We start from the raw sequence: 24,065 nt of genomic DNA on the forward strand, positions 1-24,065 counted from the left end.
CGGTCGCTTAAAAAAATTAGAAACAAAATCATAAATATATTTTTTATTAAATCACAATTTACTATAAAAAAGTGCCTCAGCGTAACGTAGGTAACATTAAGCTTTATTTTTAAACACTGGATTAGAACGGGCTCGACTCTGCTAAGTTAATAACACTGAATCTCAATCAATAGCAGTTTTAACCTTAGCGGGCATTCTGCTACTGTTGAACAAAATATTACAAATTGTTGAACTGTTTTTTTTTAAATATTTTTTTTGACATGTGATATTGCGACATACTTTAATTTATAACGTGAAAAATAACTTAACGTTTTCAAGCTATAACAAGCTATCCTCCCTCTCCGATGTCATGAGAGTTGTCGAGCATATTCGTAATGTTACTTTACAGGCGCATGCTACCGGTGACACTTTAAATCAAATAATTATTCTAAAATAATTCAAATCAAAATTATAATTATGTGCACAAATAACAACTTAATAATAAATAAATTTATACTAAACCTTTGTAAGTAAATACTAAACGAGATAAATAATAAAAATAAAAATCTGATCGCGGTTTCACAAAACACCTAATTAACCGGTCGATATCCAAGAGATTATGCAAGTGCACTGTGTGCTACCCGTTATTCATTACCTACAAATAAGGATCTTTACAACTTATAGGTGAATCCGAATCATAGCGCTTTATGTGTTAGATGTTCTGGTTGAGACTGGGTCAGGAACGGGCACTGTCTGTGGCGCTGTCGGCGCCTGCGTCGGGTCTATGGACTGATCTTGTGCACCGCCGTAGTGTATCTTCTTAACCCTGCCGCGTTTGAGCCGCGTCTCGCGCACCAGCTCGGGAGTGGGCGGCCGCCGCACCGGCAGCGTCGACGCCATGCGCAGGTGTGCGTACAGCGGGATCTGCAACCCACACCATATTATCGCTGAACTGATAGTTGGAATAATATTCAACTCAACATACTTCTTCTGCTGAGGTTCTAATTTGAACAAATTGATTGAACAAAAAGATGAACTGGTAAATCTCAATAATTTGAAAAATTGGTTTGAAGAAATCTGGAGGCAACAGGAAATCGTATCTACAGAAGAAAAGTATACTGACCACGGGCAGGGAGTTATCGAGGACTATTGGTTCTTGCCGCTCTGGACGCGCTGGCAGCGTGAAGTATCGTCCGAGCAGAGGCTCTGCAGGCGAGGCGCCGTACGTCTTGTGCTTGAGCTCGTGGTCGGTGATGTCGCGCAGCTTGTCCACCTCCTTCTGCCCCGGCACGTAGCGCGACACGTACCCGCCGCGCCACACCTGCACACGCTCACTCTCAGCTGCCTACTCCACCACTTGGACTGACTGGTTGCCATTTGTCAACACCTCCTATACCTTGAACGTCGTGAAGCTGGCGACTTTCTGCACGTCTGGGGGGAAGCGAGTCGCCTCTAGAGTCCACGGCAGGAAACTGCCCAGCGTCTGTAGGTATTCACCGGTGAGACGCCACACTCGAACGCTGTAGTCTGAACTGCCACTGCGAATTTAAAAGTATGTATTTAAAACGTAGGTAACGTTTCCATTATTACTATTGAATGAATACATCTACTGACTACTATAGATAGTGTACAACTTTATACTTCGAAGTGTATGGAACTCACGTAAATACAAGTTTCATCTCGTCGATATAAGCTATGCTGGTGACAGAGCGCAGATGTGCGCGGTAGCTGTTCAGTAAGAGTGGTTTCGGCTGGTCGCGAGTGCTGCGCTTGGCGCGACCCTCAATGCGGTCACGCCACAGGAACGGAAACAACAGGCGCAGCCGGGGCATGTTTATATGCGACTGTAATGAAAGAAAAAGCTGTGGAGACTTTATTGGAGAAGCTTTATTGGAGACCAATGTCTTTATATAAGCAGATTCGAGTAGGTATCCCTTTCATTTACACCAGTCGAGCCGGTCGAGCCCGGTCGAGTCGAATTATTTAAGGTAAATATAATTTTATGTGTTTACCGTCGTGTTTGAGAGGTAGTTACTCAGGAGCCACACTTTAACATATCCCTGTGTGGTAGCAGTGAAGAGGAACTCGTTGTTGATGTCCGTGGTCATTGTAGCTACGTGGTCACCCGCCATGTGGATGGCCTGGAAAGCGCCTTGGTATCCACCCGCAGAGTGGTCTGACCAGCACTGCACTGTGCCGTTCTCCAGCGCGAGTAGGAGGGAAGCTGGAACATGTCAGTAAAGTTGTGTCGGTCTTGGAGTGTATGAGCATGTGACGTGACGTTGCTACTGACTACTGACCGACGTGCATTTGCTGCGGCCGCGTGTGCAGGAAGATCATGGCGTGCACGGCCAGGTGCCGCATGTTCTGCGCGCGCGTCGGCATCGACACGGTAGACACGCGCCGCGCCGTCGCCTTCTTGATGGCCGCCGATGGGTCCACGCTCTCGCGAGAGGTTCCCATTCTGTGCAAAATTTACTTTATCATCATCCATCTAAACTTTTCCCAATTATGTCGAGGTCGACTTCCAGTCTACTCGGATACAGCTGTTTTACAAGAAGCAACCGTCTATCTCACCTCCACAACTCAGTTACCCGGGTTGGTTAAAAATGTTCACTAGATACGGATGAGCTTCTTGAAATTAACTTCTTATATGTAAATTATTCTTAGAACACAATATAACACTACAATAGCAAAATGTATAATTACAGCGTCGCGCAGCAAGTAGTAGTAGGTGCTAGACTAGATGCAATTGATTCTATCCGTCCGCGTATGCTCCACAAGTTTTTATTGTTAAATTGGGCATTTATTTGTTCCATTGGTTACCCAAATATACATAAGTGCCAATGAAAATAATAATGAAAAAAGGTTTTCAATATTACTGTTTGTGATCGTACTCACCCAGGTTTTCTAATGACGGAAAGTCTTTTTCCCTTAAGATCAGCCATCCTGTCAGGAGTACTCGAGGTCGGCTTGAGGGACTCGCGCTTGTGGAAGTGCATTTTGATGCGAAGCGTAGGCTCCGTGCACGAGAACCGTCTGCGATGTTATTATAATATCGTATGTTAATATAAATCCGCACAAGGCTTGTGCTTGAGGGTTCGGTTAAATACCTATATGCACCTGTAAGGCTGGCCGGTCTCCAGCTTCCATAGCACGAGCTCGGAGTTGTAGCTGGCCGTGGCGATGGTGAGAGGGGGCCGCACCGCCGCCGCCAGCACGTCGTCTGTGTGACGTATCTCCCAGCTCTTGCCATGCATCGCCATGCCGGAGTCTTCGAACTCCACCACGTGGCGGTTCCAACCTACTGCTAGGATCCTAAAAGAAAGTTTTTTTTTTATTCCTTCTTTTTTCTGTACATTCAGTAACGGCCCATGCAGGGCTCTTAGGGCTCTTTTTTAATTTAATTTAATAATTTGAAAAAAAAAAACAGCCAAGTCACTGCTGCGGCTGCGGGAAGTGCTCCCAAATGTAGTTTCAACATTTCATTGCAGACACACAACCATCGGTGAAGTAAATTAAAGCTTGCGAAAAGGCTACGCAGGTGATGATGATAATAAATAACAACGGCTGAGAAGCCTTCGTTAGTTGAATGCGTACATGAAGCATGTAGTTGATTAAAGATCTACATATAGGTCACCTGCCCTCCACCCAGAAGCAGGCGGTAACTTCGCACATGTGCGCGATACTCATAGTTCTCAAGCACAAGCCCGTGTTGAAGTTCCACACCTAGACAACATAAAACATCTAGTTTAAAGTCCGATGATGCAAGCGCCTGATGAATACCAAGAATGCTAAATGAATTCAAAACCTTGAGTTCGCCGTTCCTGGCTCCTGTGAGTAGCAACTGGTAGCCGGGGTCGAAGCAGGCCGCAGTAATTTCCACCGGGATCAGCTCACCATGCAAAAGTCGCGTGTGCGCATCACGGATCAAAACGTTGCGTTTACCTGTAAACATCCGCAAAACATCAGACCATCAGGCATTGGATCGAAGTACCTACGTAGTGCGTACGATGTCTCAAAGTTTTTATGTGATTGACAATCAAGCAGTACCTTACCAGTAACAGGGTTCCAGTTCATGATAATGCTATCCATGCCACATGTGAGGATAACCTTAAACAGCGGATTGTAGAGGACCTTGGACACAGCTCGCGAGTGAGTGAACCCGTCCGTGTGCAGCGGGTTGAGCTGCTCGTCCAGCACCACGATGGCTATCTTGATGGCTGCGAGGATGAACTCGCGGGTGGCTGAGTTGTACACCGCGGAAATTGGGGTTCTCTCACCAACTACTGCCGGAATGTCGATGTAGGTCTGCAATAGAAAATAATAATCCAGATGCAGATAAAAATTATATCTATCAGCATTCAGTCAGCAGATTGGTGAAAATCCTTTTACCTGAATACAAACTTGGCCCTGGACATCCCACACCTTAATTGTTCTGTCTCTGGACAAGGAGTATATAGTTTGTCCCTTGTTCTGCAGCACGACACAGGTGACTGCTGCGTGATGCCCGATAAAGGTCACGCTAGGTTTAGCTGGCACGAACGGGTTCCACACACGGACCACGCTATCTGGACCTCCCGTTACCAATATGTGTGCCTCCTCATCAAATTCAAAACATTGAATCCCCTGAAAAATATTTGTATGTGTTAGTTTTTTACGGTTAAGTATTCACTATAGTTCGGCCGTTCAGAGAATGCGTTCCTGACACCTGTCAGTTAGTTATTTGACCAAGTTATTTGACACTCAGTTTGGACCAAAATTATAACATTCATTGATTATTGATATAATAATGTTGTTTTAAATTTATTTCATCAATTGTTAAAACGGTAAACAATCAGCAAAAAATTTTTATCGTAACTGCAACGCCATTACAAAGTTACGTCGTCAGTTCAATCGCGATGTGTCAGGAACGCATTCTCTGAACGGCCGAACTATAGGTATAATAAATGAATCGTTATTTACAAAATAGATTATGACGATAGGACATTTAATTGAACTTCTACTGTACCTTTTCAACTTTGAACATGTTGTGCGTCTTGGAGCCGTGTATGTCGCACATGAGCAGCGCGTCGGGGCACGTGGCGCATGACACCACGCAGTGCAGCGACTTGTAGTACGAAACCTGACGCACCCACTCCGCGTGCAAGCGATTAAGCTCTACTAAGCGCATTTCTGGCAAAATTTGGGGCTGCAAAGATAGGTCACTCATAGAGAAGTACAAATACTGCTAAGACATATTGACTACTAACATTCCAGCAGTCGATGCTGGGCTACAGGTAGATGTCGTATACTTGGACTTCCGGAAGGCCTTTGACACAGTCGACAATGACGTCTTACTCTTTAAGCTGGCTGACATGGGTTTTACACCTCACACATTGAAGTTCTTCGCCAGTTACCTGCGCGAGAGACGTCAATTTGTTGACTGTTGTGGATACCATTCCGAGCCTTATTACACAAGATCTGGCGTCAGTCAAGGGAGTAATTTAGGACCGTTACTTTTTGTTCTTATGATTGATGATTTGCCAAAAGTAGTTGAATATTCCACGTGCCTTCTGTTTGCAGATGACCTCAAACTAAGCATGATAGTTAAAGACAAAGCTGTGGATCATAGTCTGTTGCAGCAGGACTTAAATAATGCTATTAAGTGGAGTAAGGAGAACAAGTTATATTTCAATGTCAAAAAATGCTCGGTACTGTCCTTCACCCGTACACGTAACCCTAGTCACTGCCCGTATCAAATGGAGGGGCAACCCATACAACGTGTTACAGAGGTCAGAGATTTGGGAATTCACTTTACTGCAGATCTAACTTTCAGGAAGCATATTGTTGAAGTTTGTAAGAAAGCCTACCGTAATCTTGGATTCGTTTTACGTCAGGCCACTGATTTCACTAATGTCAGAGCTTTAAAAGCTTTGTACGAGGCATTAGTGAAAAGTCATTTGGAATGCAATGCGGCCATTTGGAGTCCAAGTGAAGCCAAGTACAAAATAGGTAATGTTGGAAAAAATTCAGAACAAGTTCGTAAGATTCCTTTACTTTAAATTACATAGTGTTTACCCAGGTTATCCGCTACTATATCCAACATTGTTTTTGCTTGGTATGGTGGGCTATTATAAACTAGGAGCTAGACGTGAAGTATCGCTGGCTACTTATTTATTTCAACTTTTACGTGGTAAAAATTGTAATCCAGCAATACTGGAAGAACTTCGTTTGTGCGTGCCAGATGAGTATGTGGGACGGCGGCGGCGGCCGCGGCTGCTGGTGGTGCCAACAGCACGCACTAACCTCTTGCAGCAAGCGCCGATGTCGCGCGCGCTGCGCACGCTCAACGCGATCGCTGAGCATGTTGATTTGTTTTCCTGTTCGTTGAACGACTTCACAAGGATTGCATATAGGGTAGTATGTTACGAACTAGAACTTTAATTGTTAATTATATATATTTTTAGGGTTATGTTTCAATTTAGTTGATATGTTTAGAATTTTTATTTACTTCTCTATCGCATTAGGTTAAGATCCTGTAAAGATAGATGTAAGTGTGGAAATATATAAATAAATAAATAAATAAACATGACTAGCAATTGTGTAATAACCTGTCTCTGCAGATCTACATGACGGAATATCTTCAGCGCCCGTCCAGCCTCATTTTTGAAGGGTCCGCGCTGGATTGGGGAGAACAGGAGCACTCGCACGTTGCCGCCCACGTCACCACAAATCAACATACATTTTTCGTCACAATCCTGACTGAAGTGATAGAACATCGTACAGATCTGTCAAATGAAAGTTAATATACAAGTGAAGACACTTTCATTCATGGAATTTGTAAAAAAATCGGCATAGACATTATCAGCAAACACATATTTTCAGCACTTATAATTATCAGATAGAACCTCGAATCAATCGTACGTATTCATATGGCTGCATTGGGCTAGCTAGACGGATGAGATGGAATGACTATCTTATCTCACCGGTGATTACCTCATTTATATTGGCAGGTACTGCTTCTAAACTTTATGATGTAAAGAATTCTAGAGATTCAAACAGTTAAGACGTATACTTGCCATATACTCCCAGCTAGTGATGACAATTTTCAGGGTGAAGGTTTTGGCGGTGCAGTCGTAGAAGCGCAGGTCGCGCTCCGTGGAGCTGGTGACGATGATGTTCACGTCCGGCATGCACACCATGTCCGTCACCCACGTCGTGCGCACCTTCAGATACGCTAAGGAGGGGAGATCATAATCAGGCCCACAGAAGATTTTCCCTTACTATGCCACCTCGATTTAGAGTGAATTGAAGAACTGCAGACACACATAAATATTGAGAAATGATGTTGTGAGTTCCTAATATTTCTCATAGGCAGTACAGAAGCCAAAAGTGAACATTCACTCGTTATCGTTGTTTAGATAAGATAGCAACAGGCAAGCTTAACGGTCAATGCTTTTACCTCATTTGTTAGTCAACAGTAGTTTGTCGAAATGCTGTGATTTTGTTTGCTTGAGTACCTACGCCCCACATCACGCTTGCTTTTCGGAGTCAAGCAAGGTGCTCTTGGAAGTGTGATGCATAGTAAATATGTATAAACTCATCACTTAGTCGGTTGTCAGGTGTACTCAGTACTCAATTAGTTTGTGCCATTACCAGTGATTAGGTTCTCCTAAGTAGCGAGAGGAGTAGAGAATAGGAGCTATGTTCACACTTACGGTTGGAAGAGTAAGCAGTCCGCAATAGATTCATGTCGAGCGACCACCAGTTGATCATGCCGTCGCGACTGGCCGTTATGTACGAGCCTTGCATCGGGTCCGTGCTGCGGTCCTGTGTACGTGGTTTACTACGTCATACATTAACAGATGATCACAATCGTTTCACGTCAGCAAACTACTAAATTGTTCGAACAGATACGTTTTCCTATCGCTGGGTTCATTACCTCTAAAGTGTAGAAAAGTGGTAAGTTTTATTGAATATTAGGTACTGCTAACTTTTTCGACATCAGGGCAGAAACATATCCGGGAAATGGGGTGCCTGTGCTGTGAGCGCAAGATAGTCGGCAAGCCCATGATAGGAGGCTGCAGCGACTCCCGCTGGTTCTCCGCATCGTTGCCGAAGTAGCCCAGGATCAGGTGCGACACCAGCTCGTCCCAGTCCACCTCGCCTGTGCGACTTGTGTTCATCTGAACATAATTTCGACAATGATTTAGGTAATTATTCTATGATTTCATCTTTTTGTTCAATAAATTTAAAAAAAAGTAACGTCGCCGTCCGTCCTCACCGTCACTTTGGACGAGTGAACGAAGGTAAGTCAGAGCAGGCTCGTAGGGGCAGGCCGGCTAGGATTATGGCTATAAGTCCTGATTGTTACGTAGATGCTGGATGCTGGTATTCGGTTTAGCTCTTGTTCACAAGTCTAGTCACCAGTCTCAGCCATCAAGCCTCCAATGCTCTCTGGACTGTCGGTCTACTCTCTCCGACCAGAATAATATCGGACGTTAGCGCGTCCATTATCAGCAGGAAGAGGTAGATATAGGCTAAATGCTTACCGTTAGCTCTTTACTCCCTATCTGTACTACCTATACCAATATAATAAAGAGGAACATTTTATTGTTTGTTTGTACCTGCTCTAAATTCTCCGAAACTACATAACTGATTTGAAAAATCCCAGCACTTTTTGGAAGCTACATTATCCGGTTATAGTTTATCAGGATGTGCGAGTGCAACATCTACCTTTAAAAAGAGAATCTTAAATTGATCATCGTCGTACTCCACATTCAACAAAGTCTTAAGAAGGTTTCTGAACTCGTTGGCCATAAGCTTGTTATTGAAAGCCTGTTGGAAGGCTTCCTTGAGCTTCAGCATGTCCTCCATGCTGCAGCGGTCGTGCAGCGCCACGTTGCGCCAGCCCGGGCCGGCGCGCGTCACCGCCGTCAGGCTGCCCTCCGACTTCGAAGACATCGACATCGTAGACCTTATCTGACTGTCGTTAGCCATTGTTCTATTTTTTATTGAAAGTTACTCTAAACAATATCAAAAGTAGTGTATATATTATTGATTTTTGTAAAAAAATGGAGCTATGATCTCTCCATGTTTGTTTTGTTTATGATAGTGTCAATCAATGTCAATATCAAAAAACGCTTTGGCATTTCAAAATCTTAATTTTGTCTCAGGGCTTTTAATAAGGTTATAAGCTGTATACCATAGATGTTACCACTCTACCTATAACTTTAGAAAAAGGTTGAGTACCTAACCTGACAAAGTTATACTCCATTTAAATTATGGTTCCCGTAGTTTCACACGCCTCTCAGGGGATCTTCCCATAGCCGGACAAAATGTCTATGTTACACAGGAGATTATGTAGCTTCCCAGTAGTGCAAGATTGCAAATCGAAATCAATCGGAATTATTTCACTCCCGCTGCCGCGAGACGCCGGGCTAACGACGGGTAATAGCTAGAAAATTATATAGTCAACATAGTTCTAGCTAGGTCAATCAGTAGTAGTAGTCCCCTGTTGGTTTTGGTTACCTTGAGAGTTTTTTTCAATTCGATACCTTCACTAATTCTCTGCTCTCGTGTGCGTGACAGGCGGACAGTTTTTTACTTTGAGGAAAACTTATAAAAAAAAACGGATGTTAGCTAAAACACGTAACCAGTAAATTAAAGGCCAACAAGTAAGATGTTTTGTAAGTATATTAAAAAAGTCTGCGACATTTCCATAACAAAAAAAATTAAATGTTTCTGAGCGGCTCTCAATTAACATAAGATAAAGTTATTCATATTCTTACATTCATAAAGTTATATTCCTTACATAGTTAGGTATACTAAGTTCAGCTTAAAAAAACACACAACCCTGCTAAACATAATAAGTAAAACATAACTCAACTCGTATAACTATGTAGGCATAATTAAGCGATAATTCAACTAATTGCGAAAATAATCGAACTATTGACCAAATAAAGAAACATTTCTAGTATCAAAATTAATCAATTGTTCTCATCGAGCTGGACTGTGGAGTCTCCCAGTCGGCTGACTAGTAGCTATAGCTATTAGCTTATAACGTCAGGCTAAGACTTTTTCACGGTTGGAGGCAGTTGCACCTGCAGGTGCGTGGTGGGCACGGCGTCGGGCGGGCTCTTCCTGGCGAGGCCTTCGCGCAGCCTCGTCTCGCGCACCAGCTCGGGCGTGGCCAGGCGCCGCATCGGCTGTATCGACGCCATGCGCAGGTGCGTGTACATTGGGATCTGCAGCAACAGAAAACTCACCTTATACCAAGAGCGGTCGAAACCGGACGATACATTGGAGACTCTCTATTGTATATTTTACTGTAAGGATAACCAGTGTGTTATTATATTTAATTTCAGATGAATTTATTTACTCTTGGCATCGAGACGTCAAGCTCGATGGGTTTTTCCACCTCTGGCCGATCGGGCATTACGAAATGGTGTCCGAGCAGTGGCTCATCAGGCGGCGCGCCATACGTTAGCTTCAGTTCTTCCTTGGTGATGTCGCTTAACAGGTCTATCACCTTCTGACCAGGCACGTAGCGTGACACCACACCACCATTTAATACCTGTTAAGATGGCCTTGAATTAAGAACACGTTTTAATGATATTTAGGAAATGCCTGTCAACTATTCAGAACTTATAAGAGCATACCTTGAAGGTGGTAGAGCTAGCAATTTTTTTCACATCAGGTGGAAAACGTGTAACTTCCAACGTCCACGGCACGAAGCTGCCGAGCGTCTGCAGGTACTCACCAGAGATACGCCACAAGCGCACACTGTAGTCTGAACTGCCGCTGAAAATTGACATCATCTATCGATACTGGTTACCGTCTTTACTATATTTAAGTATGCTATTGTATTTTCTATGGGCCTTAGATGCCTGATGCAAATAAATAAATAAATAAATAAATTAACAATTTTTCAATATATTTTACCCACTTCCCAAAATAGAGGATTTCAATGAGGGTTTTTGAAATTTTTTCTGCCACCGGGTGGCGCCACGTATGCGTCTGGTCCAAACAGCTGTCAAATAGTATGGAATTGTAGGTGCCGAACTTATTGTTTATTGAAATTCTGTTATATTGGAAGTGTTATTGATTTTATTATGGACTACGGTCAGAATAAGGTTTCCGAACTAAAAATTGAGCTAAGAGAGAGGGTGCAAAAGTCACTGGTAGTTGAAAAATTTGTTAACACAATATGATTTAGTTTTTTTTATTTACTCAACCTCAATAGTAAAACAATAATGCAGTGCTTTAATTATAAAATAAAAAAACCACTAAAATCGTTCACTATTCATAGTAAAGATAAGCACTTTGACAGTTACCTGGACCTGACGACTCAGTGCGCCACCTGGTGGACGCCATTTTAGAAAACCCTCATTCGTTGGAATCTTTGACGTCGTTTTTTTTTTATTTTTTATATATGTTCGCAGATTACTCAAAGGTGCCTGGACCGATTTGGGATTTGTATGATTGGGGTTTACTTCCCAGGTCTCGTTGTTTTCGTGTCAGGATCTGAAGATGGAAACCCTGAGAGATCAAGCGTAAATTTTGAATATTTTCGGCATGCAAAGGGTAAACACAAAGGGTACTTAACATTTAGGTGTATGTCTGATATACGTATAAAACGGTTGAAAGTTGAAAGCTGACCCGATGATGATGACGAGAGGGAGTTGGTGGAACTCCGCAACGGTATGTAGTAACTACATACATATAATAAAAATAACTGTGTATAAATCTTTTTTTATTGTAAGAGCTTTTACTATCAACAAATCTCATATGTAAAACGACTCATGAAAAATGATCTTACGTGCAGATGAGATTGAGTTCGTCGAAGCAAGCAACAGTGGTGATGCAGCGCAGATGTGCGCGGTAGCTGTTAAGCAGCAGCGGCTGGGGTTGGTCGCGAGTGCTGCGCTTGGCGCGACCCTCGATGCGGTCACGCCACAGGAACGGGAACATCAGGCGCAGCCGGGGCATGTTTATATGTACCTACAACAGTCGCAACACATTCATACCTCGCGCACTAGACGATCATTAGTTAATAGTCTAGTCGTGGTACCTGGATAGAAGATGCTATGTTTGGGCTGCGTCGCCGACCAAGGACTGACCATAATATGGCCATTATTTTTGTCCTTCTGTAATTTTTCTTTTTTGGGACAGATTATTGTTTTATAATCACTCAGTCCTTTACAGTCACTCTAATTTAATTTCATCCTATATTACAGTGCACTCGATAGTTTATGCTATTTATATGGCATCGAAATTGATACGGTAACATTATGACTATACCATATCAATATTGCGGCTGGCCTCGGCCAAGCCGCATCCTTGGTTGCAGGCGATACGAGTTGTTGACAACGACCAGTCGTGCCAACCGGTTAGCCATTCATATCGTTTCTTTAGTTAATCTAGTCTGTAATCACAAACCTTGGTCGTGACCGTCTCGTGTCCGAGGAGCTTCATACGTAGTCTATTCATTTAAATATGACTCACCGTTTTATTGTCAAAATAATTAGACAAGAGCCACACTTTGAGGTATCCCATGGTGGTACCAGTGAAGACGAATTCATTGTTAATGTCGGTTGCTAGCGATGACACATAATCGCCCGCCATGTGGATGGCCTGGAAGGATCCCTGGTACCCGCCTGCCGAGTGATCTGACCAGCACTGCACTGCGCCGTTCTCCACGGAGACCAAAAGGGAAGCTATAACAAAACCGACTACTTAGGTAGGTGTTCAGATAATCTTATTCTATGAATTCAAATGAAGGGGTGCAATCTTAGCAATGACGGTGAGTTGAAAAATAGCCACATTCTAATTAAAGGCCTAAGTCTAGAAAATAATAATACTAGCGTTTGACTGACCGACACGAGGGTGCTGTTGGCGTGTTTCCAGAAAGAGCATGGCTTGCACGGCGAGGCGGCGCATGCTCTGCGCGCGCACCGGCACCGACACAGTGGACACGCGTCGCGCCGTCGCCTTCTGCACCGCCTGCAGGGGGTTCACGTTGCCGCGAGCTGCCAAGCTGCGCACATGCACATGTATCTACTTTATAACGTAACCCTTCACGTATCATTGCCACTTTATTAATATTTTTTTACCTGGGTTTGCGAAAACCGAGAGCTCGTTTCGGAGTCTTGTCGAAAGGCGTCGTGACGGGCCTGATGGAGGTGCGCTTCCTGTAGTGCATCTTAAGGCGCTGCGTCGGGTCGGAGCACGTGAACAGTCTGAATACAATTCATAATTAATATCTCTTTAATACCTTACCATGGACTAGGTATTTTTTTCAACAGGTTTTGCGTTTATTTTCAAGACTAAAGTCTACCTTTATTTTACCCACAAAGCAATTACTGCTCGGCCCGGAAATCGTATCCAAGAGAATTATTCTCAATGTAATCTTAAACTTTTTTTTTATATGGCTAATTTTGCCAGACCTGTAAGGCTGGCCAGTGTCCAGCTTCCACAGCACGAGCTCGGAGTTGTAGCTGGCCGTGGCCAGCGTGAGCGGGGGCCGCACCGCTGCCGCCAGCACGTCATCATTGTGTCGGGTCTCCCAGCTCTTGCCGGTCTTCGACGTGCCGGAATCATCGAATTCTGTCACAACGCGATCCCACCCAACTGCCAAAATCCTAAACAGTTCAAAAACATGGAAACCAATAATATCATTCTGTTATTATCATTGTTGTTAAATTATATTAAAAAGTGTCACACCTCGTATCCACCCAGAAGATGCCGGTTACCTCGCACATGTGTTTAATGGTCATCACTCTCATGCACAAACCCGTGTTGAAGTTCCAAACCTAGCAAATTTTAATTACTTATTAGTTTTTCATTGAATATTTTTTTTATTATCTCTTATAAGTTTAATCATTTTGATCATTACCTATTATAAGTTTGGTTTAAATATCAAAAAAAGCTTCTTAATCACTAAAGCTGCGGAATCAGGTAACCGCTTGATCGCTGAATAGCTTCCAGACCTACCTAATGGACAGCCAGATATCAATAAATATTGGAAGTTACCTTGAGCTCTCCGTTCCTTGCACCGGTGACCATAAGTTGGTAGCCAGGGTCAAAACACGCCGCAGTGATCTCCACAGGGATGAGCTCACCATTCAGCAGACGAGTATGCGCGTCGCGAATAATCAGATTGCTTTTGCCTGCACACAAACTCCCAAAAGTGAAAACGACGGACGCGAGTCCCTAGAAAACGTTACCTACCGACCTGAAACATATTCACTAAGCTAATTAAAAATGAGATTATGTAAAACAGATGAAACTAGAGTTATATTACCAGTGGTAGGACTCCAATTGATGATGATGCTATCCATGCCGCACGTAATGATAACTTTGAACAGAGGATTATAGAGGATCTTGGACACAGCTCGCGAGTGCGTGAACCCGTCCGTGTGCAGCGGGTTCAGCTGCTCATCCAGTATGAGAATGGCTATCTTAACGGCTGCCATAATGAACTCGCGCGTGACTGGGTTGTACACCGCAGAAATAGGCGAACGCTCGCCTAGAACTGCCGGCACGTCGATATAGGACTGAAATCATAGTAAGTTGTTAAATATATTGTCAGTGTAGAAGAATGTGTTAACGAAAAGTTCCAAATAGGTAGGAATCACCTGAAGGCACACGTGGCTCTGTACATCCCATACTTTGATAGTTCTATCTCTAGATAACGAGTAGATAGTGCGACCTTTATTTTGCAACACGATGCAGACGATGCCGGTATGATGTCCAATGAAGGTCATGCTGGGCTTGGCGGGCACGAAGGGGTTCCACACGCGGACCAAGCAGTCCGGGCCCCCTGTCACCAGAATGTGCTTCTCCTCCTCAAACGTGAAACATTGGATACCCTGAACCAAAGTATGAGATTAGTGAAAAATAAACGTGCAAATGCATTTACAATGCAAAACGCTAATGACCACAGTATTCTTCGTACAAAACTTAATTAAACAGTTTTAGGTAGCTATGTCTTATTTATCGTAGTTTGCCGGGAACATTTTTTTCTTTATGATATTACTGGCCATTTTCCCGTGGTTTTGATTGCGTCCGGTGGCAATCATCCAACAGTGAAATCATTTTTTTTAATCGGTTAACAAACAAACAAAAAATATTTTCATCCCACCATCTCGGAAAGAGTAGTTTTACCCTTTGATATCTGAGCGCAAAAGCCGTTTTTATCCTCGAGAGCGGCAAAGTGATTTGAATTTAGAACATCGAGTGCAATACTCCATTTGTGACTATCTTGATAAGACTTTTTAAACAAATCCATATTAAACAAATAAAATACTGCTTAAAATAATTATTCAATTAATTAAGTATTTTTTATTACTGTTTTTACACAGATTTTTAACCTCGTTTCATTTTTAAACTGAGTTTTCAAATAAATGAACTTTAATAGGTACTTCTTTTTAATTTTTAACTCATATGTGCGCGCCATTTTGTTTTTTTTTTGCATTTAGTAATTTCCTCGATGAGGTGGGATGAAAAGTTACGTGTTGCACTCGAGTGCAAAGATTTTTCACCTTGTGCTCTTTTGATTCCCTCGCTATCGCTCAGGATTCTAATTATTGAAACACTCGCTACGCTCGTGTTTCAATTTTAGAATCCTTCGCTTGCTCGGTCATCAAAATTGAGCCCGCGGTTAAAAAGCAACTTTGCACTCTTGTATAACAAATAACTATTCTATTATATTAGTATAGGTCACGGTCAATGATAATTTCTGTTTTGTGTCACCGATATAACCTTTTCAACTTTGAACATGTTGTGCGTCTTGGAGCCGTGTATGTCGCACATGAGCAGCGCGTCGGGGCACGTGGCGCACGACACCACGCAGTGCAGCGACTTGTAGTACGACACCTGACGCACCCACTCCGTATGGATTCGAGTTAACTCCACCAGACGTAGCTCTGGTAGCATTTGAGGCTGCAACGGAAACCCCGATGGTAGTTTAATAACTTGATTACAACAAATCTTAGCAGGTTATCTAACTATGTCTCATAAAAAGTACAACCTAATTTGCCCAATTTAAGCAGTGTTTTACAGTTTCATAGTATATGACAGTAGGTATAACCAAATATAATAAACTACGAAGCATTATTTTGTAGTTAGTACCCGTTTCTGGAGATCTCTATGACGTATAGTTTTCAAGGAGTGGCCAGCTTCGTTCTTGAAGGGGCCACGCTTGTGCGGAGAGAACAGCAACATCCGAATGTTGCCGGCCACGTCGCCGCAGATCAACAGGCAGTCGTCGTTTTCATCCGCCGTGAAGTGATAGTGCATCGTACAGATCTATATCGTTTGTCGATAGGTTAAGTTGGTAACTAAACTAAACACATTTATTGAATGTGTTATTCAGAAAATATTTTTCTTGCCATATACTCCCAGCTGGTGATGATAATTTTCAAGGTAAAGGTTTTGGCGGTGCAGTCGTAGAAGCGCAGGTCGCGCTCCGTGGAGCTGGTGACGATGATGTTCACGTCCGGCATGCACACCATGTCCGTCACCCACGTCGAGCGCACCTTCAGATACGCTAAGGATTGAGAAGAAACCATGTAAAAGAAAGTTAACCTGTCATCAATCATATAAATATAATCAGATACTTATAAAAAATCATAATCAGAACATATGCAATGGCTTCATTACAAAGTAAAATAACTTGATTATAAGGATAAGATGAACTTAAGTGTTAATATAAAGTTAATTATTATATTATGGATGTAGTCATAATGATGTTTGTAGTATATATATCTATATATTAGAACTATACGGAAAATAATAAAAGCTACGAACGACTGGTAGAGTAAGCAGTTCTTAACAACTTCATGTTGAGCGACCACCAGCCGATCATGCCGTCGCGGCTTGCCGTTATGTACGAGCCCTGTATCGGGTCCGTGCTGCGGTCCTGTGCCATACATTTGGATGTAACAGTTTCACGATGTTTACTTCCAATAGAAGATATATAGTGTACTAAGATTACATAGAATAGCAACCATAAACCTAAGTAGCTGTAACCCAACATAGGCCTTCTCCCAACTAGCAAAATAATAATAGAATTTGTTTTTAATATACTACGTATCTGGACTAATTCAAGCTCCGATGAACGTTTTACTGGTTGCGACTACGCTTTTAACAGCATAATACATGCTGTTTTTACTCAAATACTATGTATCTTATAATTTGTGCCTACTTATATCCGTTTATATGTATAGTCCTGGATAAGTGAAGGCTCTAGAATAGCATGAAAACCACGTTTTGCTAGTTGGGCAGCTATCTGGGCCTTGAAGTCCAATCGGGTAAGTTTAGAAGGTAGTTTCTAATGCAGATGCGTAATTTGTGGAATAAAAATCCTCCGACGTCAAATGGATACTAAAAGTCTTAAAGTCTTCAAGAGAGTCCAATTATATATTTAATTTATAAATTCACACATAACAAGCTTTTTACAACAACAACTGACATTTTTTTTTTTTTAACACACTTCTATCAATTTTTCGGCTATGTACATACCTAACCAAAGAGGTTGTACATACAATAATACTTTCCCTAATTGATGAGAAGTATTCGGATGCCTATATAATGCATCCCAATCCTTTCTCGCAAATCCACGAGCCGAGGTCTGGGAACTGCCTTGGTAAACACATCAGCCAGCTGATCTGTTGAAGTTGTCTTCACAACAGTTAGAGTTCCTTCTTGCACCATTTCTCTCACAAAGAAGTGTCTAGTACGGATGTGTTTTGTCCTCTTATGGAATTCTGGGTTGTGAGCTAATCTTATAGCGGCCTCATTATCCACTTTAAGGACAGGTCTTCTAGATCTGTCATATCTGCAAAAATTCTTTGCAGCCATACTAGTTCTCTAGCAGCTTCACTAGCAGCCACTATCTCCGCTTCTGTTGTGGATATAGCAACTGTGGCTTGTCGTTGACTAAGCCAAGACACAGCAGCACCAGCGTACAAACATACTACGCCAGTAGTTGATCTTCCAGTTGTAGAGTCTCCTCCGTGATCAGCATCACTGTAGCCTATTAGCTGTTTAGGCTCACTTCCATATGTCAATCCGAGAGAGATTGTCCCCTTCAGGTACCGGAATATTCTTTTAACTGTGTTCCAGTCTTCCTTTGTAGGATTTTCTAGCTTACGAGAGGCTACTCCCACCGCATAAGCGATATCGGGACGAGTGCCTACCATCAAATAAGCGAGGGCGCCGACTGCTTCTCTATAGGGAAACTTCTTTTGTTCTTCTGCAGGGACCACTTTCCCTGACTGAATACCTTCTTTCTCTATAGGAGTAGAGACTGGATTGCAGTCAACCATCCCAAAACGCTCTAATATCTTCTTTAAATATGCTTCTTGATTGATGGTTATAGAACCGTCACTTGCGGTCTTAATTTGAAGGCCTAAATAATATGAAGCTGGTTTGACTGTGATCTTTAATTTCCTTTTCAGATCTTCTAGAAAGCCATTCGCCAACTCTGCGTCTGTAGCAGCGACTAAACCGTCATCAACATACAGAGTGATCAGAATTTTCTTCTGTCCAATTTTCTTAGTGAAGAGACAACAATCACCATCACTCTGTTTGAAGCCCATCTCTAGTACTATGTCCTCAAAACAGCTGTTCCAGCACCTTGGTGCTTGTTTTAAGCCATACAGACTGCGATTTAGACGACACACTTTCTTGGAACCATCACCATAACCATCTGGTTGCTTCATAAAAATGTCCTCCGTCAATCGTCCATTTAGGAACGCAGTGGCTACATCAAACTGAACAATATGTAGTTTTTCTTGAGCACTAACACTCAAAAGTGCTCGAATTGTAGCATGTCTAGCAACGGGGCTAAAAGTTTGGTCATAGTCCAAACCTTTCTTCTGTTTAAAGCCTTTTACAACTAACCGCGCCTTATATTTTTCAATAGAACCATCTGGATTTCTTTTTATTCTGAATATCCATTTACATGGTAGTGCTTTTCTGTTGGGCGGTAGTTCACATAGACTCCATACATTGTTTTCCAATAGCGATCTCATTTCTGTGTTTAATGCCTTCAGCCACTCATCTCTGTCTTCTCTTCCCAAGGCTTCTTCGTAAGACTCAGGAAAATGATCAGAGTCAATGAGGCAGATATAATCCTTCATCCGCTGTGGAGGTCTAAGGGTTGACCTGTCTCTCAAATTATACCTGTGAACTTCAGGTTCCCTTATCTCCTCTTGAGCATCAATGAACTCTTCTGCTTGATCTGCTTCTGAAGCATCATGAACATGATCTCCTGATACAGCCTCGTCATTGGTAGCTGTATCATACTCTCCCTCTAGAGCATGTTCATTAGACTCATTATCACAAGTTTCTGGTTCTCTTATTGGTGAACTTATCTGGGTTGGAACATGTTCCGATAAGATCACTCCCTCTGTGTCTATCAGATCGAAATCTCCCTCTGTCTCACTGCTACTTGGTTCATTAATTGGTGGTAAATTCATTTCTTCTTGAAGACTTGGCAATGCAGTTGGGATTTTCAATTCGATGCTTGGACTAAATATGACATCTCTAGATCTTTCGGTCTTTTTCCCATTCCAGATGCGATACCCATCGTCGTTATCGTATCCAATAAGTCTGCCCTTAATAGCTTTCTTCTGTAGCTTCTTCCTTTTCTGCTTAGGAATGTGGAAGTAACATTCACTACCAATTACACGCAAGTGAGAGATCTTAGGCTTCTTGTTATGCCAAAGCTCATACGGTACTTTCCCTGCTTCCCTAGTGGGTCCAGTGCGATTGAGAACGTAAGCAGCTGTATTAATAAGCTCTGCCCACAAGGCTTGTGGAAACTCCTGTCCTGAGTGCATGTATGATCGAGCGGTTTCTACTAAAGTCCTGTTTTCTCGTTCTGCGCACCCATTTTGCTCAGGGGTGTATGGCATCGTGAGTCGCTGGATTATTCCCTGCTTGTGAAGAATATCTCGAACAGCTTTATTGTCGAACTCTCCACCATTATCGCTCAATAATGTTCTAACTGTATGTCCAGCGTTTTTAGCTTCTTTTAAGAATTGACTAAGCTTGTCCTTTACTTCACTTTTGTTGCGAATGAAGAAAACGTGACGAAACGCGGAGTAATCATCCTTAAAAAGAACAAAATAGAGATGTTTGCCATAGCTCTCCGGGAATGGTCCGCATACATCAGCGTGTACCAGCTCTCCAGGCATATTAGCTCTTTCTCTCTTGCCAAACTTCAGTCGCTGTGCTTTACCATAGATGCAACCTTCGCACTGTATATCACTCTCTAGATTTAGATTAATCCCCAGTTCCCTCTTAACAAGATCCTTAATGTACTTCTTGTTCTGGTGACCAAACCTCTCATGATATAGCTGGAGTAAGCATGATGGATCAACAGCATTAATTTGTACAGGTTTACTCGGTAGAACTGTCTTCATCTGTAACTTATACAGTCCACCATTATGTTCCCTGTTACCTACTGCAATAACCTGACCATTTAATTCCAATCTGCACTCTTTAGTTGTGGAAATAAATGTACTGTTTCGCAGTTTGTCCTGTGCAGCTAGCATAGATAGCAGATTTTTCGTTAGTTTAGGCACGTACCAGACATCACTTAGGGTAAGCTTCATAATTTTGCCGTTAACATTTGTTTCAACCACCACAGACCCTTTCCCTTTTGCAGGAACTACGGTGCCATCTGCCGTCGTCACGGTGTGGTTCGACCCAAAGTCCTCATAATTTATGAATATATCTTCCCTATTGGTTACGTGAGTTGTGGCACCATTGTCCACATACCAATGTTCTGCATCTTTATCCTCTGAGCAAGTATATATCATCAGCGTAATATTCTGCACTTGCTGCTTCGTCGACGTAGACTGTGAAGGTGGTTTCTTCGGTCTGCCATCTTGGTTCCACTGCTTGCAGTTCTTGATGCGGTGTCCCTTTTGTGAACAGTACCTACACCTCAAATTCTCGTCTCTGGATTTTATTTTTAGCTGCGGCTTAGAGGTAGAGGCGAGCACTTCTTCAGTCTCTTCATTATGATTACTAAGTGCCCTCTCGTACCCACAGAGTTGTGCTGTTAGTGTGTCTATGGTCCTCTCCTGTTTGTTCAACAGCATCCAGCTGGATTTGAAGTTAAAAAATTTGTCGTCGAGGGAATCCAAAATTTTACAAATCAAAAACATATCTGGTAACTTCATATTGGGATCAGTCTTCAAAATTTCAGCATTCAAATTGTTCCAGATGTTCTTCAGTTTTGACATCATTGTCGACACATCCTCTGAACTATTTTTATAGCTGAAAAACTGCATGCATAACGTGTATGCGCGATCTTCGGACTGTCCATCAAATAATCTATGAAGTTCCTCCCAGACTTCATGTGCTGTCTCGAACCTCATGACTTTCATCAGCGTCTCTTCGGTCATGTTACTGGTCATTATGAGCAGGGCGTTGCTGTCTGCCTTCCTATACTTCAATAACTCTGAGTTATAGGCCATCACTGCACCATCGCCTGTTCCTAAAATCGGCTTCCGAAGCTTTCCTTCTGCTGCCTCCATGGCGCCTTCTGTGCCACGCAACATGACGGAAACTTTATACTTCCATGTAGCCCAATTTTCACTGCCTTTGAGCTGACCGATTTGAATTTTAGTAGTAAAATTTTCCATATTGACGGGAAAGATTTTCCGCTGGCCCGTAACCTAATGCAGATGCGTAATTTGTGGAATAAAAATCCTCCGACGTCAAATGGATACTAAAAGTCTTAAAGTCTTCAAGAGAGTCCAATTATATATTTAATTTATAAATTCACACATAACAAGCTTTTTACAACAACAACTGACATTTTTTTTTTTTTAACACACTTCTATCAATTTTTCGGCTATGTACATACCTAACCAAAGAGGTTGTACATACAATAATAGTTTCAAGAAGAACATCAGTCTAGCGCCGTCCACTGCCTTAATTGACGCTACCTATCTATTTTGAAAATGTTTTCCACCCAGGTATCAAACTGCTAAGTTGGTAATTTTCAAATGGCATTACCTTGGCAACATCGGGACAGAAACATATCCGGGATATAGGGTGTCTGTGTTGCGAGCGCATGAGCACGGGCAAGCCCATAATGGGCGGTTCCAGGGCTTTTCTTTGGGTTGAGGAGTCGTTGGTGAAGTAGCCCAGGATCAGGTGTGATATGAACTCGTCCCAATCGATTGTACCCGTACGGCTGGAGTTTACCTGGGTGTTGATTACAATACTGTAATTGGTTTTAATGTCACCTGCTACAAAACCACCTACACAAACGCCAAATAAGTTTAACTTTTAGGAAATAGTTTTTAGCAAGTAATCACCAGTTCACAAAAGTGTTATAGTATCCTTAGTAAATGCCGCTAAATGTAAAATACTGATGTACTATAAAGCGGTTTTTTCCGCTTCCCCTGCACTAGATGAAGCCTACTAACCTAACCAACTAACAAACAAAAATTAGGTAGTACCCGATACCTTCATAAAAAGTATTTTGTACTCATCATCGTCATATTCCACATTTAACAAAGTCTTGAGCAAGTTCCTGAACTCAAGTGAATTCATTTGATTGTTGGGTGCGTTCTGGAAGGCCTCCTTGATGGCCACCATGTCCTGCATGCTGCAGCGGTCGTGCAGCGCCGCATTGCGCCAGAAGGCGCGCGTGCTGCTCTCCGACTTCGAAGACATCGATAATAACGACCGGACATTGCTTTCACTTGCCATTACTATTTCAACCCAAATTACAATCTTTTCTAGTCACTGTCAGAAACGAGGCAGAAATAACAAAATGGGTCACAGAGTCAAACAAGTCCAACGAGTCAGACGTGATGACGAGCAACCTAGACTAAATAAAAAGGTTAAATAGATGATGATGATGTCCTCCTAGCCAATTATCGGCTACGGCGGCTGTTCTCATGTAAGGAGTTCAGCCAACTGCGCAGGACATATTATAGTGCACAAGCATTTGCACAGACACAGGTGCACGTCCCATTGTCGTGTCGGTTAAATAAAAAGTTATAGAAACAAATCTAAAGTTCCCCTCATAGTAGTAGGTTTTGTGTATTTGTGTTTCCTACCCTTTCTCAGGCAATCATACAGCGATTTTTTTGATTGGCAAGTCAACAAAACTGGATACGGACGAGTGCAAGTAAAAAACTCATAAACTCACTCATATGTTAAGACATCCACATCTATATAGCTGAGGTTATGCCGTATCATTGATACCAACAAATACCAAAAAATACCAACTGAACATAAATACTAATACCTACCAAGACATCAAACTACCTAAATGGAGAAATAACAGACAGCGGGCTGCTTTGTGAATGTTTCTAAAACTCACAGTGCGACTGGCGGCTTCCAGTCTAACCGGATGTAGCCGAGTACCAGTGCTTCATAAGGAGCGACTGCCCTATCTGACCTCCTCAACCCAATTACATGACTGGTGTCAGACTTACTATATAAAGGAAATGAAATGAAATCGTTTATTCTGCAAGTTGGACATTACATCACTACTTTTACACGTCATTTTAAGAACGCTGGGGTCGGCATTTCCTAATTGATGATCCCTGAGAAGAAACGCCGAAACAAACTCAAGGGTCATAGTCTCTTTTAAAGTCCAAACATGTTATAAATTGAAGAATATTATATGTGAGTGTCACCATGTACGCTGGCTTCTGACTTCCCGTAACGACTACCACGGATGTTCAATGACAGTAGGGACCAGGGACCTACAGTTTAAAGTGCCATCCGAATCACAGTCATTGGGTGTCTTTTAAGATATATTTAGAAAGTGCATACAAACTGAGAAAAGTTGCATTGGTAGAAAGAAAGAAAGAAAATACATTTTATTGCGCAACAAACTTTGTACTTGCCTGACCTGGAATCGAATCCGTGCTCTCACACTTGAGAGGTTGGTTCTTTGCCCACTAGGCCACCACGACTTTCATACATATATGATAATGATAAATATGAAAAATATTTTTTACATGAGTATGAACTTAAGAAGACAGTAAAGTATGACGGCTTGAAGATTGTATGAAGGCTGACAGAGAAAAATACTGGAAATTCAAGGGCAGGAAGAA

The 24,065-nt window shown here is 42.3% G+C and overlaps 2 protein-coding genes and 1 long non-coding RNA gene across 7 annotated transcripts; 1 reads left to right on the top strand and 2 right to left on the bottom strand.

The window, feature by feature from the left end:
• Positions 1 to 28: 28 nt before the first annotated feature.
• On the bottom strand, positions 29 to 9,262 carry LOC124629982 (WD repeat-containing protein on Y chromosome-like). 4 transcript variants are annotated; one of them, XM_047163669.1, is made up of 18 exons: positions 9,219 to 9,262; positions 7,956 to 8,147; positions 7,680 to 7,791; positions 7,041 to 7,198; positions 6,573 to 6,749; positions 4,991 to 5,170; positions 4,375 to 4,608; positions 4,038 to 4,290; positions 3,791 to 3,927; positions 3,620 to 3,708; positions 3,103 to 3,297; positions 2,881 to 3,018; positions 2,280 to 2,443; positions 1,992 to 2,203; positions 1,642 to 1,823; positions 1,376 to 1,517; positions 1,103 to 1,300; positions 29 to 903 (listed from the first exon to the last, which is right to left on the bottom strand). In XM_047163669.1, the coding sequence occupies exons 2-18, from the start codon at positions 8,145 to 8,147 to the stop codon at positions 685 to 687; spliced, it is 2,982 nt and encodes a 993-aa protein (XP_047019625.1). In that variant the 5' UTR covers positions 9,219 to 9,262; the 3' UTR covers positions 29 to 684. The 4 variants fall into 4 exon arrangements, with proteins under 4 accessions (XP_047019625.1, XP_047019623.1, XP_047019624.1 ...); XM_047163667.1 differs by having other exon boundaries at positions 8,698 to 9,256; XM_047163668.1 differs by lacking the exon at positions 7,956 to 8,147 and having other exon boundaries at positions 8,698 to 9,256.
• On the top strand, positions 9,168 to 10,876 carry LOC124629984. 2 transcript variants are annotated; one of them, XR_006984363.1, is made up of 3 exons: positions 9,168 to 9,411; positions 10,059 to 10,190; positions 10,329 to 10,876. It is a non-coding gene; the product is annotated as an uncharacterized LOC124629984 (long non-coding RNA). The 2 variants fall into 2 exon arrangements; XR_006984364.1 differs by lacking the exon at positions 9,168 to 9,411 and adding an exon at positions 9,420 to 9,650.
• Positions 9,646 to 22,704, bottom strand: LOC124629983 (WD repeat-containing protein on Y chromosome-like). Its single transcript, XM_047163672.1, has 18 exons — positions 22,459 to 22,704; positions 22,003 to 22,194; positions 16,774 to 16,885; positions 16,356 to 16,513; positions 16,096 to 16,272; positions 15,727 to 15,906; positions 14,601 to 14,834; positions 14,267 to 14,519; positions 13,996 to 14,132; positions 13,687 to 13,775; positions 13,410 to 13,604; positions 13,077 to 13,202; positions 12,840 to 13,000; positions 12,469 to 12,680; positions 11,783 to 11,964; positions 10,623 to 10,764; positions 10,343 to 10,537; positions 9,646 to 10,208 (listed from the first exon to the last, which is right to left on the bottom strand). The coding sequence occupies exons 1-18, from the start codon at positions 22,702 to 22,704 to the stop codon at positions 10,032 to 10,034; spliced, it is 3,168 nt and encodes a 1,055-aa protein (XP_047019628.1). The 3' UTR covers positions 9,646 to 10,031.
• Positions 22,705 to 24,065: the final 1,361 nt, after the last annotated feature.

Source organism: Helicoverpa zea, chromosome 4 (assembly GCF_022581195.2).
Source record: "Helicoverpa zea isolate HzStark_Cry1AcR chromosome 4, ilHelZeax1.1, whole genome shotgun sequence".
NCBI classification, from domain to species: domain Eukaryota; kingdom Metazoa; phylum Arthropoda; class Insecta; order Lepidoptera; family Noctuidae; genus Helicoverpa; species Helicoverpa zea.

Bases quoted from the DNA above. Each gene is read 5' to 3' on its own strand.
- LOC124629982 (XM_047163667.1), bottom strand. From the start codon at position 8,961: ATGGCTAACGACAGTCAGATAAGGTCTACGATGTCGATGTCTTCGAAG. The intron at 4,291-4,374 runs GTAAAAGGATTT...TTTCTATTGCAG, and splicing joins AGGGCCAAGTTTGTATTCAG to ACCTACATCGACATTCCGGC. The intron at 1,824-1,991 runs GTAAACACATAA...CTTTCATTACAG, and splicing joins ACTACCTCTCAAACACGACG to TCGCATATAAACATGCCCCG.
- LOC124629983 (XM_047163672.1), bottom strand. From the start codon at position 22,704: ATGGCAAGTGAAAGCAATGTCCGGTCGTTATTATCGATGTCTTCGAAG. The intron at 16,273-16,355 runs GCAAGAAAAATA...CAAACGATATAG, and splicing joins TCACCAGCTGGGAGTATATG to ATCTGTACGATGCACTATCA. The intron at 12,681-12,839 runs GTCAGTCAAACG...GTTTTGTTATAG, and splicing joins CCAACAGCACCCTCGTGTCG to CTTCCCTTTTGGTCTCCGTG.